This window comes from Strix uralensis, chromosome 5, assembly GCF_047716275.1.
Source record: "Strix uralensis isolate ZFMK-TIS-50842 chromosome 5, bStrUra1, whole genome shotgun sequence".
NCBI classification, from domain to species: domain Eukaryota; kingdom Metazoa; phylum Chordata; class Aves; order Strigiformes; family Strigidae; genus Strix; species Strix uralensis.
The window spans coordinates 28,184,906-28,198,776 of NC_133976.1; the positions used below are offsets into that span (position 1 = coordinate 28,184,906).

Here is a 13,871-nt window from a genome sequence, read left to right on the forward strand (position 1 = left end):
GGACATGCTGTTACCGCTTCATTTCTCAGTTCCAGGCTGAGCGTACAGCACTGGAGTGGTGAAACGGGCTCCAAAAGCTTCTGATGGTGCTTCCAGGTAATCTGAAGTAGTGTTCAATTTACAGATCAATAGACTAGAATATTAGTGTCTTGTAGCTTCATTTCCTTGCTTTGAGATTTCAACAAGAAAAGATTGAGACTAAATTCATAAGGTTAAATTGTTTTCTACCTGCTGTATTTTTTTTCTAATGTTAGTGATACATTGGTCTATTTAATAAACACATATCCAGTTATGAGACTTTACATATAAGTTATACTTCTCAAGATCATCGACCTGAAATACTGAATTTTCTATAGATACATCCCCAATGGAAGGAAAACTTTGTCTAGATAGAAGATCTCTCTTCCTCTCTTCCCTCTTCTGAAATTTTCTAGGAAGATGAACTTTGTGTTGCTGGAGAGCATGATCCCAAACTTAAGAATGTATGTTTGTCAGATGTGGTGAATTCTGCAGCAGAGATTCAGCTTGGTGGTAACAGGCAGATATTCAGGACATTTTTCAGTGGGATAGCTAGCTATCACTGTTTCACCTAGTTTTATCATGGCTTGTGGTTATCTACCCTCCAAGTGGTAGCTTTTAGGGCTGTTCCACTCCATTTGCTCTCTTGTGATGGTGTTTTTGCCCCATTTTTTTGACAGGATGAAGATGAAGCGAGCCTGTAAGAACCTCTGGTTGTATCTTTGTGTAGATGTCACATACAAAGTTTTGGATGGCCTTGAAAACTGAAAAACCTTTTGGTTTTGTCTTTTTCTCCAGCCTTAACATAAAGGCAGGGAGACCTAAAGACAAACACACACAAAAAACCCCACACCTTAATTTGTATGAGACCAGTGAAGAAATCCTTGCATTTTATTTAGGTGCTGTGTAGCTGGAAGCAAACATAGTTGGAATAGACATCATGCTTAATAAATTGCTTATATGCCTTTTAAGATTTTATTTATTTACTGATTATGACTTGAGTAATCATGTTCAATATGGGCAAATGTCATGTGGCACATTGTGCCGTACAAAAGGACTTCTTGGGTGTTTGGACAAGAAGGTCATCTGCAAGCCAGACTACTGAAATGCAAATGTCTGTTCCTCAAAATGATGAAAGGGTTCTTCAGCTCTTTAATCTTGATGGTTACCACTACACCTCCTATGTACGTTTTTAGATTGCAGTAGGATGTACCAATACATTTAATTTCTCTTCAGCTTTAGCAAGAAACAGTGAATTTGGCATCTTGAAGCTTGCTGGTTTATTTGTGAGGGTTCTTTGCAGGATTAAGAAAACAGAATGTTTTCCCTGATGCTCTAGTCTCCCTCTTGTGGATGTACATGTAAATGGACCTTGCTTTCTGAGGTGGTGGCTATGCAGTATGTGCATTAGGCATTAAACGGTACCCTCTCATATATAGTAGTGCATAAATGCAGTTGCAAATTTATGCAGCACTGTATATGTTTCTATCCTGAAACAGCTTGTAGCCTTTGAAATTAAAACTTGAACATTAAAATGGAATGCTTGAAGTACTAATTACATATTCATGTTGGTGGACCTTTTAAATGTCATGTTTATTGGGTTTTACTTAAAAATGAGAAACTTTCAGTGGCTTTAATGTCATTAAGTAGTTGCCTTGATTTCAGATACTATGTCTGCAGTACTGTACAACTGTAACCACTACATGATGGTTTTTGGAGAAAAGACTGTTCTGTAGCCTCTGGACTTCTGTTCAGTTTTTTTCCTTTGAAAAAGCAGAAGGTAACTGTGAGGTAGTAATAGTGTGCAAGTTCGAAAAAAAAATATTGACAGCAGAAGAAATTAAAATGAAAACAGTCATGAATGGACTGATTTTGCAGTCTGTCAAAGTCTACCTGCCGCTGAATAAAAGTAAGTGTGGGAGTGAGTGTCCACACTGGGTGAGCAAGTTTAATTTCTGTTGTTACAAATTATTAGGTTGTAATCAACTTCTGTTCATTCTTTAAAATATAGGTATCTATAGATATCTGTATATGTCTATGTGTAGATATCTGTACCTCGCTATCTCATCAGTTAGTTGTTAAGTTAGGGAGGCAAACTGTAGTCTTTTTCTCTCTTCTTAGAGTAATCTTCATAGGATCACAGGGTAATTCAGGTCAGAAGGCACCTCAGGAGGTTTCTAGTCCAGCTTCTTCCTTAAAGCCATGTCTGCTATGACACTGGTCTAGGCTGCCATCTGGTCTCAAAACCCACCAAAAATGGAGGCTATGAAGCTTCTCTGAGCAACCCATTCCCCTGATTGACTGTGCCCCATGGTAAAAATGTTTCCTTATATTCAGTCAGAACTTCTGCTTTTGCAGTATTGATGGTCCACATTGAATTAGTTATAGACTGATGCAGGTCTGGTCATTTCATTACCAAGTTTGTTATTGACTGTATGTCTTGAAGGCCTGCATAGCTTTCATTTTGCTTATCTCCAAGAAATTGACTTTTTTTTGGCTATCATTACTCTTTCAAATTTGTAATATAATTTTTTCAGTGCACTTTTAACTGTGTTTGCATAAGACAAAATATTATCATTTTGTGAATGACCAATAACAAGGAAAGATGAGCAAAGCCTTAGTTCTAGCAATAAAGTCTATTTTAAGACGGCTGCTTCGGTATACATACGCTTTTTGGGGTCCCTCTAGTGGTCGGTATTGAATTTATTATTAAGAAACAATATTGGAAAGGGCAATCCTCCCCTCAAGTATATCCTAATAAGATAGAATAATCTTTTGACACAGAGCTGTACATTAAAAGCAATACATGATAGTTTTTCATGAAAAAATATTGCATTTTAAGATATAATAAATTTTAATTGAACATCACTAGTAAAATATTTTAGCTTAAATCTGATTACTTCAAAGTGACCAGAAATTCCACATCTTTGTCCTTCAATACTGCTTTTTTTTTTAATTCTGCAATCTTATTCCATTAAAGAATAAATGTCAGGCATCTATAAAGATACTTTTCTAACAGAAGCTTTTGAGCAATATTTTTTTTTTCTTTCAAAATATTCAGAGCAATTCACAATGGCAGTGTCTTATAAGCATCTCAAGTAGAAGCTAAGATCAATAGACTGTTGTGATCATGGTTTTGGGATATAAAAAGAAGAAACAATAATGGAAAGGGTGTTGTCTGTAAATACTTCTTCAGCAATTTTAAGAAATAATATATGTATGTGTTGATGCCTTCTTTCCTACACTTCTGGGATCAGGAAACAAAAATTGAATAAAGGATAAAAATATTTTGATGTGCATTTAGTTTTAGCACTTCAAAAGTTAAAATTTTCAGTATGGTACTTGTAATTCTCTGAAGATTCCTCTCAGGCATACTGGGAGGGGGGGGGCAGTGTCTGAATGTTGATAATACACATGCACCTTCTGCTACTGCAGTGCACCTGTGTACACCATTGAGAGCTGTGTGACCTGTGATTCTTTTGCTTTTATTGTTTTTACCAGAGAGGGTTTTGCAAGTATGTACACAGTTGTTCTTAATATTCTTCCTCTTAAATATTTGGTTGTGATTTAGAACTTGCCCTCCACAAAACTGCGTATTTCTTTTCAGAACTTTGGATTTAAATTAAACTGTATGTACAATTCATCACTTAAGCTGTGTCTTTTAAAAATTATTTTTGAAGTAAAAAATTAAAGTCTCTGCCACTTCTTTTAATTGAGAGGAAAAAAAGGGTGATTTGCTGATATTTTCTGCTTTTAGTGGGGTGAAAACTGGGATCTGCAGTTATTCCCATTCCCTTCTCATTAATCTGATCTGTGTGCTAAATGAGATGTCTGCTGCTGTGTCTGTGGTTAGCAGCAGGAGGGATGGTCTTTAAAAACTGGGTTTGAGTAGTTCAGAGCCAAAAAAGAAATGACTTAGTCACCAAGCTGCCATGTTTCATAGCTGGGACATGTTAAGATTATTTGTGTGTTATTGCACTACTTGAATTTGGAGGTGATAAAACATTGAGTTTTGGTTTGTTTTTTTTTTTTTTTAAAAACTTTTTCTCCCAGAAGTACTATAGATCTATATCTCAACTCCTGGAAGAGACTTGTTTAGTTTCCTCTAAGTTTCTTTCTTGTGGAGGACAACAATTGACTTCTTGACTTCATTTCAATCAGAAAATAGATGTGAACTCTTAACTTGATAATGCAGTTGGATTTTGATATCTTGAAATAATTTTTTTCACCTGTCCCCTTTTCTGTCAGGAGACAAATGACTCCATTGATGCATGCAGCTAGAAAAGGCTATCCTCAGGTTGTTGCTCTTCTTGTCGCTCATGGATCACACATAAATGCCCAAGATGAAAATGGGTATTCAGTAAGTGATTTACTTCTGTGTGTTGTAATTAATGATAAAAATTTTAAAAAGCAAGAACCCACAAACTTGTTTCTAAGTACAGCTTTCTCAGAAATACTCATTGGTATATTCTGCTTTAACACCACTTAGAGATTCTTTTGCATTAATTGTCTTTGTCTCCAGATTCTGCCATGTAAGAACTTATGAAGGCTGTATTATTGATAGAATTTCTGTTCTTTTTTTTTTGCTCCATATGTAAACTTGGTAATACAAAGTTGTTCTCTGCAGGCATTAATATGGGCAGCACAGCATGGACATAAAAGTGTAATTTGTAAGTTGCTTGAGCTGGGAGCTGACAAAAATCTACAGACTAAGGATGAGAAAACAGCAGCAGAGCTTGCAAAAATCAATAAACACTCAGAGGTATTTCATTTAATTTCTGTGAAATGCAAATTCTGAGGCAAATTTTGCCTCAAAAATCTGTTCATTAATTGTATAATTTTCTGTAGAAATGTTACTTTAATAACTAAACTATAGCAGCTAGTTGAATATTTGTGCTATTACATCCATATAGACTATTTTCTGTTACATCCCAACTTTTCACAGGGCTTTAAATGTTATATAGTAATGTTTTGGGAACTTTTTTTTCACCTCCAGAACCCTTGACATCAGATTTAGAATACAGAACAAGGGATTATTCATTTTAGTAATGATATGAGAAGTAGTTGTTGGTTTTTTCCCATCTGCCAAAGTGTGTGAGAGAATGTGGATATCAAACTAAATTGTAGTATATAGTTTCTGATTGAATTTGGAAGTGAAAAGACTAAGGCTAAAGGGGGCGGGTAGTTGGCACTGGCCATCTTCAGAACCCATTCTCAGGAGGGAATAAGGTGCAAAATAATGTAAATTGGTCATCAGATCATTGGAAGAGCAGCCACTCATTATCAGTGGAGAGAGCTAGCTGCTGAAGACAACATATTATTCTAAAATAAATCTGTTTACTGCTGTTAGCAGGTGATGCATGGTGGATCATCAGACCACTTTCTGTGTATTTTGCTCTGAGTTGCTCTTACCGATATGTGGCTTTTTGCAGTCACTCTTCAAAAATGTGTAATTCACTCTAGTGAATTGTAATTCACTTTACATCTTTTTTTTCTTTCTTTCTTTTTTTTTCCTGCCAGACTCCAGGGCTAGACAGGAGCAAAAATGATAACTATGCACAAAGCTATCTATGTATGCTAACAAGAGCAGTGTCTGACGCTCAGTGATCTGTTAGATCAGATTACTGAAAGGGGCTACAGATGCTTTCTGCTTTTGATAAATGACTTGTTCAGCAGGCTTTGGCCATGTAATCTTATAACACAACTTTCTCTGACATAGAGGGAATACACACTCCTCACACTTGAGAGGTGGGTCTGGCCTCTTGACCTGTGAAGCGCTAACTTTCACTCAGTTACTGCAAAGTCTTACAGATGGTATTGAGATATTTAATGGTCATGAGCTTCTTCAACATGGGGGTCTGCTCTTCAGGCTGTTGACATAGACTATGTCTGCGGAAACTTTATCTCAGAGGGGAGATATTTTTCTTACGTATTGTACTGGGTTTGGCTAGGATGAAGTTATTTTTCTTTCTAACAGCCTGTATGGTGCTGTGTTTTATGTTTGTGACCAAAACAGTGTTGGTAACACACCAATATTTTAGCTATTGCTGAGCAGTGCTTGTGCAGCATCAAGGCCTTCTCTATTTTTCACTCTGACCCCCATCCCCAGCAAGTAGGCTGGGACAGAGCAAGAGGTTGAAGGGGGCACAGCCAGTGTAGCTGACCCCAACTGACGCAAGGGATACTCCATACCATATAATGTCATGCTCAGCAATAAAATTGTGGGGGGAGTTTTTCCAAAGTAGGCCATTGCTTTGGGACTGGCAGGGCATTGGTCTGCTGGTGGGAGGTGGTGAGTGACTGCCTTTGCATCACTTAGGTTTTTGGGATTTTTTTCCCTTCACTTATTGTACTGTATGTTTCTTACTTTTACCCTTCTGATTCTCCCCCATCCTGCAGGGGGAGAGTGAGTGAGCAACTGGGTAGGGGCTTGTTTGCCAGCCAGGATCAACCTACCACACATATGTATATGTGTACGTGTATATGTATACAAAACTGGCTAGTGACCTCAATTTCGGGGAAGTGGTTTCACTATTCCTTGAAGTTTATTGAGGTTCTACTTGTTTTGCTGAATTTTCTAGTAACTATCTCAAAACACACAGGGGCAATTTGGTTTCTGGAATCCATCACTGATGCGTAGTGATGTCTGGCAGAAGGCTTGCTGCTTTAATCAGGTGAAAGAATCCCTGTCTGTCAGATATAGTTAACTTAGATTGTCAGTTGTAAATTGCTAAATGTTGGGTCCATATATGCACTGGAAAGGGAGATATTAAAATATGCCTCATGCTCTTTAGGCAACTTATTGCCTTGAGTATGCAGAACTTGTCTACAAACCACAAAAATTAGTATGTTGGTGTATTGCTTCTGTAGTGACAGGTGCTAACTTTTTTTAGACTACACTATGCATACTGTTTTGCTCTGTGTCAGTTCCTTGGTGGGCCAGAATCTGCTTAAAGAAATGTTCTTGATAAACTCTGTGGGCTTAGTCCTAACTCCCAGTTGTATGCTTTAGAGAAGTAATTAGTGGCAGATGTTTCATGTTCAAGTAGAAATTTATGATAGAATTCTTTGTAATCTTACTCCTGTGTATTTTTGATGCATTTTGAGTTTGAATAATAATTAATTTTGGCTCCTCCAGATTTATAGTTTACTCTCTTTGACTGCAAATCACTTGCAAGGGAGATACCACGAAACGATTAAGCAAGAGGGTATCTACAAATTTCTGACAACTGTCCCTGAACACAGAGTTGGGTAAATACAGTCATAGTTTAATTTTAGCTTATAAACATTGCTAAGAGATTGTATTTGTTAATATCAGTGATTACATTGTACTGATATATATTGTGTATTGTTTGGAGTGCTACCAACAGTCCACAGTAAGTATATTAATGTACTATTAATTTTTCAAGACTTCAAAGTTCCTTTGCATTATAAACAAAGAGCATGCTCGAGGTCTTTCCTTCCTTTCACTTGCTGTAAAGTATGGTAGAGCCAGGATCCAATGTCACTTCATTTCAGCTCTGTTAAATTTGTATGCTCTCCTGTTGGATACTCCTTGTTGTGTGGTTATCCTCATTTGATGTTACATTTTTGATGCTTTCACTGAATGCCTTTTTTCAGCTTCATGCCACCAGGAAGAGCTATGCCCTTTTCTTTTTTTCTGCATCTACAAGAGTCAAAATTAAATCAACACCAGTTGAGCTCTAGAACTGTTTGCATAGCATGCCCCTGACCCTGAAGCTTGCAGGTGTCCTATGACTGAAATCAGCCCCTGCTTCAGCGACTTTGAAGATCTCTGATAAGTTCTGTCTCAGAACATGTTGAGTAAGAAGTCCTCAACAAACCATCCACTTGCCTTCTTGAGCTGGAGCTTCATGGTCTTGAGAAGACAACTTCCAATGCCTATAGTATGTTCTGGTTGGTCAGATTGATTCTTTATGTCCCTGCTCAGCCAGGTCATGCTGAATTTGAAATGCCCTGGTTTTGTAGGCAGTTCAGTAGGTACCAGTTCACACTGAGGTAGTCTCAGTCTCAAACAGAATACCTCAGTTCAGACAAAGCCTCACCAGGTGCGGTTGCTACATGAATGTATATGTCAATCAGATTTGTGTTCTCTGGTGCTTCAACCGCAGTCATCTTAGAGGTACTTCTCGGAGCAGAGGGATGAAGGCTTTGCATGGTAAATCATCTATGCTGTCCTCCTTGTTCTTGCATCTCACCAACTCATAGATTCTTGAAGTCATTATTCTGTGTATATCTCCCCATCTATGAACCACGTCTCCTGTGGGATCTGTCTGTTCCTTGGGGATCATCTTTTGAGTCCCTGTATACTTGCCATGAAGGTGACATTCTTTTAAATAGATTGGTCTTCTAGTACTCTTCACAAAGACTCATGCTCCTAGATAGACATCAGTGTTAGAACAGATCTTTTTTCTTTTTTTTAATAGGTTTAGGTTATTTAGAAAGTTTTCCAGGCTTTTTCTGGTATAAGGAAATTAAACTAACACAGTGCAGCAGTTATCCAAATGGATTTAGTGCTGTTGAAACCTGACGGTGGCTAGAGGACCAGTGTTTAGGTAGTCTTGATAAGCTTTTAAAAATAAGACACTGAAATCCTGAAGCCCACTTAAAATACTTTGTGAAAGCCAGATGTCTAGCTATGCAAATGTAATTCTGTACTAGGCAACTCTTGGGCTTCCAGGATTTCACAATGTTTCAGTAGTCGCCTTATAAACTCTACTGGTTTTCTCTGCATCAGATGAGCAACTGATTTGTTTGTATGAACAGACATTTCTGTCAAGCTCCAGGATTTTTATATTAACAATAGCTAGTTCTGTTTTTTCATAACTTTGAGCATTTCTGGTAATTAGTAGAAGTGTTGGTTTCAGGAAGTGGTCCCCTGGAGTATACCAGATGTCTGACTGTTAAATGCCTGTTCTTAAAAATATAGCTTATCTGTTTACACACACACACACACACGTACTCACCCCCTAGTGAGTTAGTTTTTTTAATCTAATGATAGTCAAGAGGTACACTGGTACCTGTGTTTACTCCATTATAGTTCCTTGAGCTGGATGTCTCCTTCCAGCCACTTGCCTGCACAATTTCACCACAGGCATTGCCAGTTGTCTTCTCAAGTCCCTGTTCTCTCAGTTGCTCCTAATGCATCATCTGGTACTGGATATCAGTTGTGCCTCATCATGCAGGGTCAGTGAGCATAACTGCTGTTGTCATCCTTAGGTAGTGAGTGTAGCTTCAGTCGTTGCTGTCTACCATCCTAATCAGACAATTTTCCTGGCTCCAGAGCCCTGGACTATACAAGGAAATGCACACACCTGTCAGGAATTTGCTTTCTTCAGCTCCTGGATTAGGTCCTTTTCTGCTTCAGAGGCTTTCAAGTTATTGTCTGGATGCTGAATACCTGTTTCTTTGATCCTCAGAAAAAATGTCCTTTCCTTGCACCTTTAGCAGAACCAAAGTCTTGAGTTACCCAAGGACTCCCAAAACCTTTGCAAACTGGGCACTTTGAATACTTAAATAGCATTTCATCACTGCAGGTCATTCATACACTGTCTCCTCTTGCCAGTTGGATGTCATTGGCTGTACATACAGTGTTTGGATGTATATGTGAATTGCTTGCTTAAAAGACTGATGTTGTCTGTGTGTTGAAGGGGGAGGAATTGGGCAGAGGATAACAGTTCTACACAGCTCCACGGTAGGGATGATGGCTTTAAACTCCATTAAAATAATTTAAAACTCTTTTTATATTTTATATTTTGCCTGCTGACAGAAGGCATGCTCACAGAATTACTGACTTGTTACAGTGTGGAAGTTGCATAAACTCCTTCATATGTGATTTAGGGTGTCCATCCTCGTAAAGGGATAAATATACTTAATTACCAGAAATCCTGGAATGCAAGATTCTTAGTGTGCAAACCTGAAATCTTTTCCTATGTATTCAGAATAATTTTTAGAGAGGTTTGTTGGGGGGGGGGGGGGGGGCAGGTTTTCTTGCCTTTTTTCTAACAAATTTTAGTAGGCGCTCTTTTAAGTCTTTGATGTGAAAAAGGGCCAAACCTTCATTTCAGGGCCTAGAATAAGATGGAGCAAACTATCTTTTAACTCGGGGTTTGGCAGAAGGTTCGCTGTAGCAATTGCAGTTGTCCTTTCTGCATTTTGTATTGTTTGCTTTTTGGTTTAATTCTGTTTATTACAGTTGTTCATCTGAATATTGAAAGCTGTTTAGATTTTTTTTTTTCACTTATATTTTTATATCTCTGGTAGGGTGGGGAATCAAAATTGATATTTTACCTTTGTTTATAAATGTTAAACTCTGAACCTGCAGTGGGTTATACTACTTCCTCAGTCAGCTTTCTGAACAATGGTATTCTGACAACAAAGTTCTTACCAGACTAATTTCCACTGTGTTTAATTATAGACATTCCTGTTTTCTTGTTAACTTTTTTCGATTTAAATGGAACTGGAAGAGTAACAGTTGTGCCCTGAATCCAATTTGTATGAATGTTATCTTATAAGAATACATAGTTATCTTCCTTAACCCCGCTTCCAATGTTTTCAAGCTTTTGCAACCCAACTTTAAGGTTCAGTTGGAACATTTTGCTACTTAAAACTACATTTATTTATGAAAATCATTCCCTTTAGGCTCAATTCAACTTATTAGACAGAAAAGCCATTTATAAAATTTTGATAGATTAAATTGTACCCCGTGATGCTTATGAGATAGTACTGTCATCAGTAGGTGTGTACAACTTTAGATTGCTCCCCAGTGCTTTGTCTGGGGAACTTTTCTATAGTGTTTTGTTCTGGATGTCTTGTTTTGTTTTTTTTAATTTCCCCTGGTTTCATCTCAAATCTCATTAATTATATTTACAGTTCGATTTCAACTTTTGATGACGTGGAAGTGTTTTTACATGGTCTTGGTCTAGAACACATAATAGGATTATTGAAGGTAAATTTGTGGTATATCTGCTATGTGTAAAGTAATCCATGAAAGCAAAATGCACCCACAGCGTAAAAAAAAGTTCTATCACTATTTGTATATTCAAATAAATTTATTAAATTAATTCAAATAAATTTATTAAACAGAAGTTTATATATAAAGTGTTAAGTTAAACTGCAGTGGACAGGATTGGATTGCTTTATTGTGATTATGTGCATTAGTCACAACATATGATGTTTCTAAACTAGAGAACTCTTGATAATGGTGTTTTGTAGTTGGTCTTGTTTCTGAAAATGGCAGTAAAACATAAGTGAAAATAAGTGAAAATGGTGTTTTGTTCTGAAAGTCTTTTTGATGACAGAAAACGCTTTGTTTTATACAGGAAAGAGATATAACTTTAAGACAACTTCTGATCATGCAAAAAGATGAGTTAATACAGGTCAGTTTACTACTTTAGAACTTAATTTAGTTTACTTTTCTTTCTTAAATGTTTTTAATGTCTTCTCTTTATAACTGTCTAACCTTGTAAGAATTCCTCTTTTAAGATCTGTTTTCAGAATCTTCTGCAATTTCTTGAATTTTAATGTGAATGTAGACAGAGCTTCTCTAAAGTATGTAAACCCACAGATCAGCCTGAAATTGTGAGTTGAACTCTTGCATCTTCTCTGCCTGGATCTGACTGTGAAGTGGAAGTCCCCAGTATTTCTTTGTTGAAATGATGTGGGAGTTGGGGTGAGAAGGAAATAGTTCCATTTTAAATTTTGGTTGTTACCATTTGTAGTATTTAAGTATGTTTTCCCTGAAAGGAAATCAGTGCTAGGATTAGCACTAGATAATCCTAAACAACTACTGTAAATGTGGTCCTCCTTTGTGAGGTAGTGATTTCTGCTGGAAAAACGAGAGCTCTTATACTGTGGAATCTCTTACCCTACACAGGTTTGTAAAACCTTACCAAAAAAACCAAAAGATTTGGTTTCTTACAGTTTACTGCTGCTGGGAAGATTGGTATTTTGCTGTTATCCAGGACTAGGTGATTCATTGTTACAAGGTTTCAGTTTCCATGTGAGACAGGGTGGTTGCTTTTCCTTAGTCTTTGCTGGAATTATTAACATGGGAAATAAAAGACTTCCTGTGCTTACAGGAGGATGCCATAATAAAATCCAATTACAGGAGTCTCCTTGGAACAATGTAAGTACTTCAGGCCTCAGGATTCTTCTGAGCACTCTGTACCTGGTCTGGAATACCAAAGATGCCTCATTAAAGTAGCTGCTTCAAGCCTGCTTCCTGCTATTGATGCTGGCCACAGCCTCAGTGTCAGCTTTTTCCCCCCTATTCTGGTACCAAGTAGGTATGTGTTCTAGCAACTGGAACCAACGTTTGCATACAGATGTTAATATTCCTTCAGAGTTGATGTCACAAGGTGACAAGGTGATGTTTTGTGTGAGTCATTTATCAGCAGTCCTGGCTAACCAGGGAGGTCCCAGTTGACTGGAAGTTATCAAATGTGATGCCCATCTACAAGAAGGGCCAGAAGGAGGATCCAGGGAACTGCAGGCCTGTCAGTCTGACCTCAGTGCTGGGGAAGGTTATGGAGCAGATCATCTTGAGTGCCATCACACGGCACGTACAGGACAACCAGGTGATCAGGCCCAGTCAGCATGGGTTTATGAACGGCAGGTGCTGCTTGGCTAACGTGATCTCCTTCTATGACAAGGTGACCCACTTAGTGGATGAGGGAAAGGCTGTGGATGTTGTCTACCTTGATTTTACTAAAGCCTTTGACACCGTTTCCCACAGCATTCTCCTGGAGAAACTGGCTGCTTATGGCTTAGACAGGCGTACTTTTCACTGGGTAATAAACTGGCTGGATGGCTGGGCCCAAAGAGTGGTGGTGAATGGAGTTAAATCCAGTTGTCAGCCAGTACTGGGACCAGTTCTGTTTAATATCTTTATCAGTGATGTGGACGAGGGGATCAAGTGCACCCTCAGTAAGTCTTCAGACAACACCAAGTTGGGTGGGAGTGTTGATCAGCTTGAGGGTAGGGAGGCTCTGCAGAGAGATCTGGACAGGTTGGAGCGATGGGCCGAGGCCAATTGTATGAGGTTCAACAAGGCTGAGTGCCAGGTCCTACACTTGGGTCACAACAACCCCATGCAACTCTACAGGCTTGGGGAAGAGTGGCTGGAAAGCTGCCTGGCAGAAAAGGACCTGGGGGTGTTGGTTGACAGCTGGCTGACTATGAGCCAGGAGTGTGTCCAGGTGGCCAAGGCGGCCAATAGCATCCTGGCTGGTATCACAAATAGCATGGCTAGCAGGACTAGGGGAGTGATTGTCCCCCTGTACTCGGTGCTGGTGAGGCTGCACCTGTCATACTGTGTTCATTTTTGGAGCCCTCACTACAAGAAAAGCATTGAGGTGCTGAAGTGTGTCCAAAGAAGGGCAACAAAGCTGGTGAAGGGTCTAGAGCACAAGTCTTATGAGAAACAGCAGAGGGAACTGGAGTTGTTTAGCCTGGAGAACAGGAGGCTCGGGGGAGGGCTTATCGCTCTCTACAACTACCTGAAGGGAGGCTGTAGTGAGATGGGTGTCGGTCTCTTCTCGCAAGCAGCAAGCAGTAGGACAAGAGGAAATGGCCTCAAGTTGCACCAGGGGAGGTTCGTTTGAATATTAGGAAGAATTTCTTCACCGAAAGAGTTGTTGAGCATTGGAACAGGCTGCCCAGGGAAGTGGTTGAGTCACCATCCCTGGAGGTATTTAAAACCTATTTGAATGTGGCACTTAGGGACATGGTTTAGTGGTGGACTTGGCAGTGCTAAGTTAATGGTTGGACTCAATTTTTAAAGGCCTATTCTGACCTAAACAATTCTATGATTCTAAGTTTTATCTTGTAGC

General features: G+C 38.7%; 1 protein-coding gene across 1 annotated transcript in view; it reads left to right on the forward strand.

The window, feature by feature from the left end:
• ASZ1 (ankyrin repeat, SAM and basic leucine zipper domain containing 1) overlaps positions 1-13,871 on the forward strand; it is a 43,262-nt gene that overhangs the window by 16,101 nt on the left and 13,290 nt on the right. Inside the window, exons 5-9 of the mRNA XM_074869343.1 lie at positions 4,267-4,378; positions 4,646-4,780; positions 7,157-7,269; positions 10,912-10,987; positions 11,361-11,417. Coding sequence (XP_074725444.1) covers positions 4,267-4,378; positions 4,646-4,780; positions 7,157-7,269; positions 10,912-10,987; positions 11,361-11,417 — 493 coding nt within the window. The remainder of the gene's footprint in view (positions 1-4,266; positions 4,379-4,645; positions 4,781-7,156; positions 7,270-10,911; positions 10,988-11,360; positions 11,418-13,871) is intronic.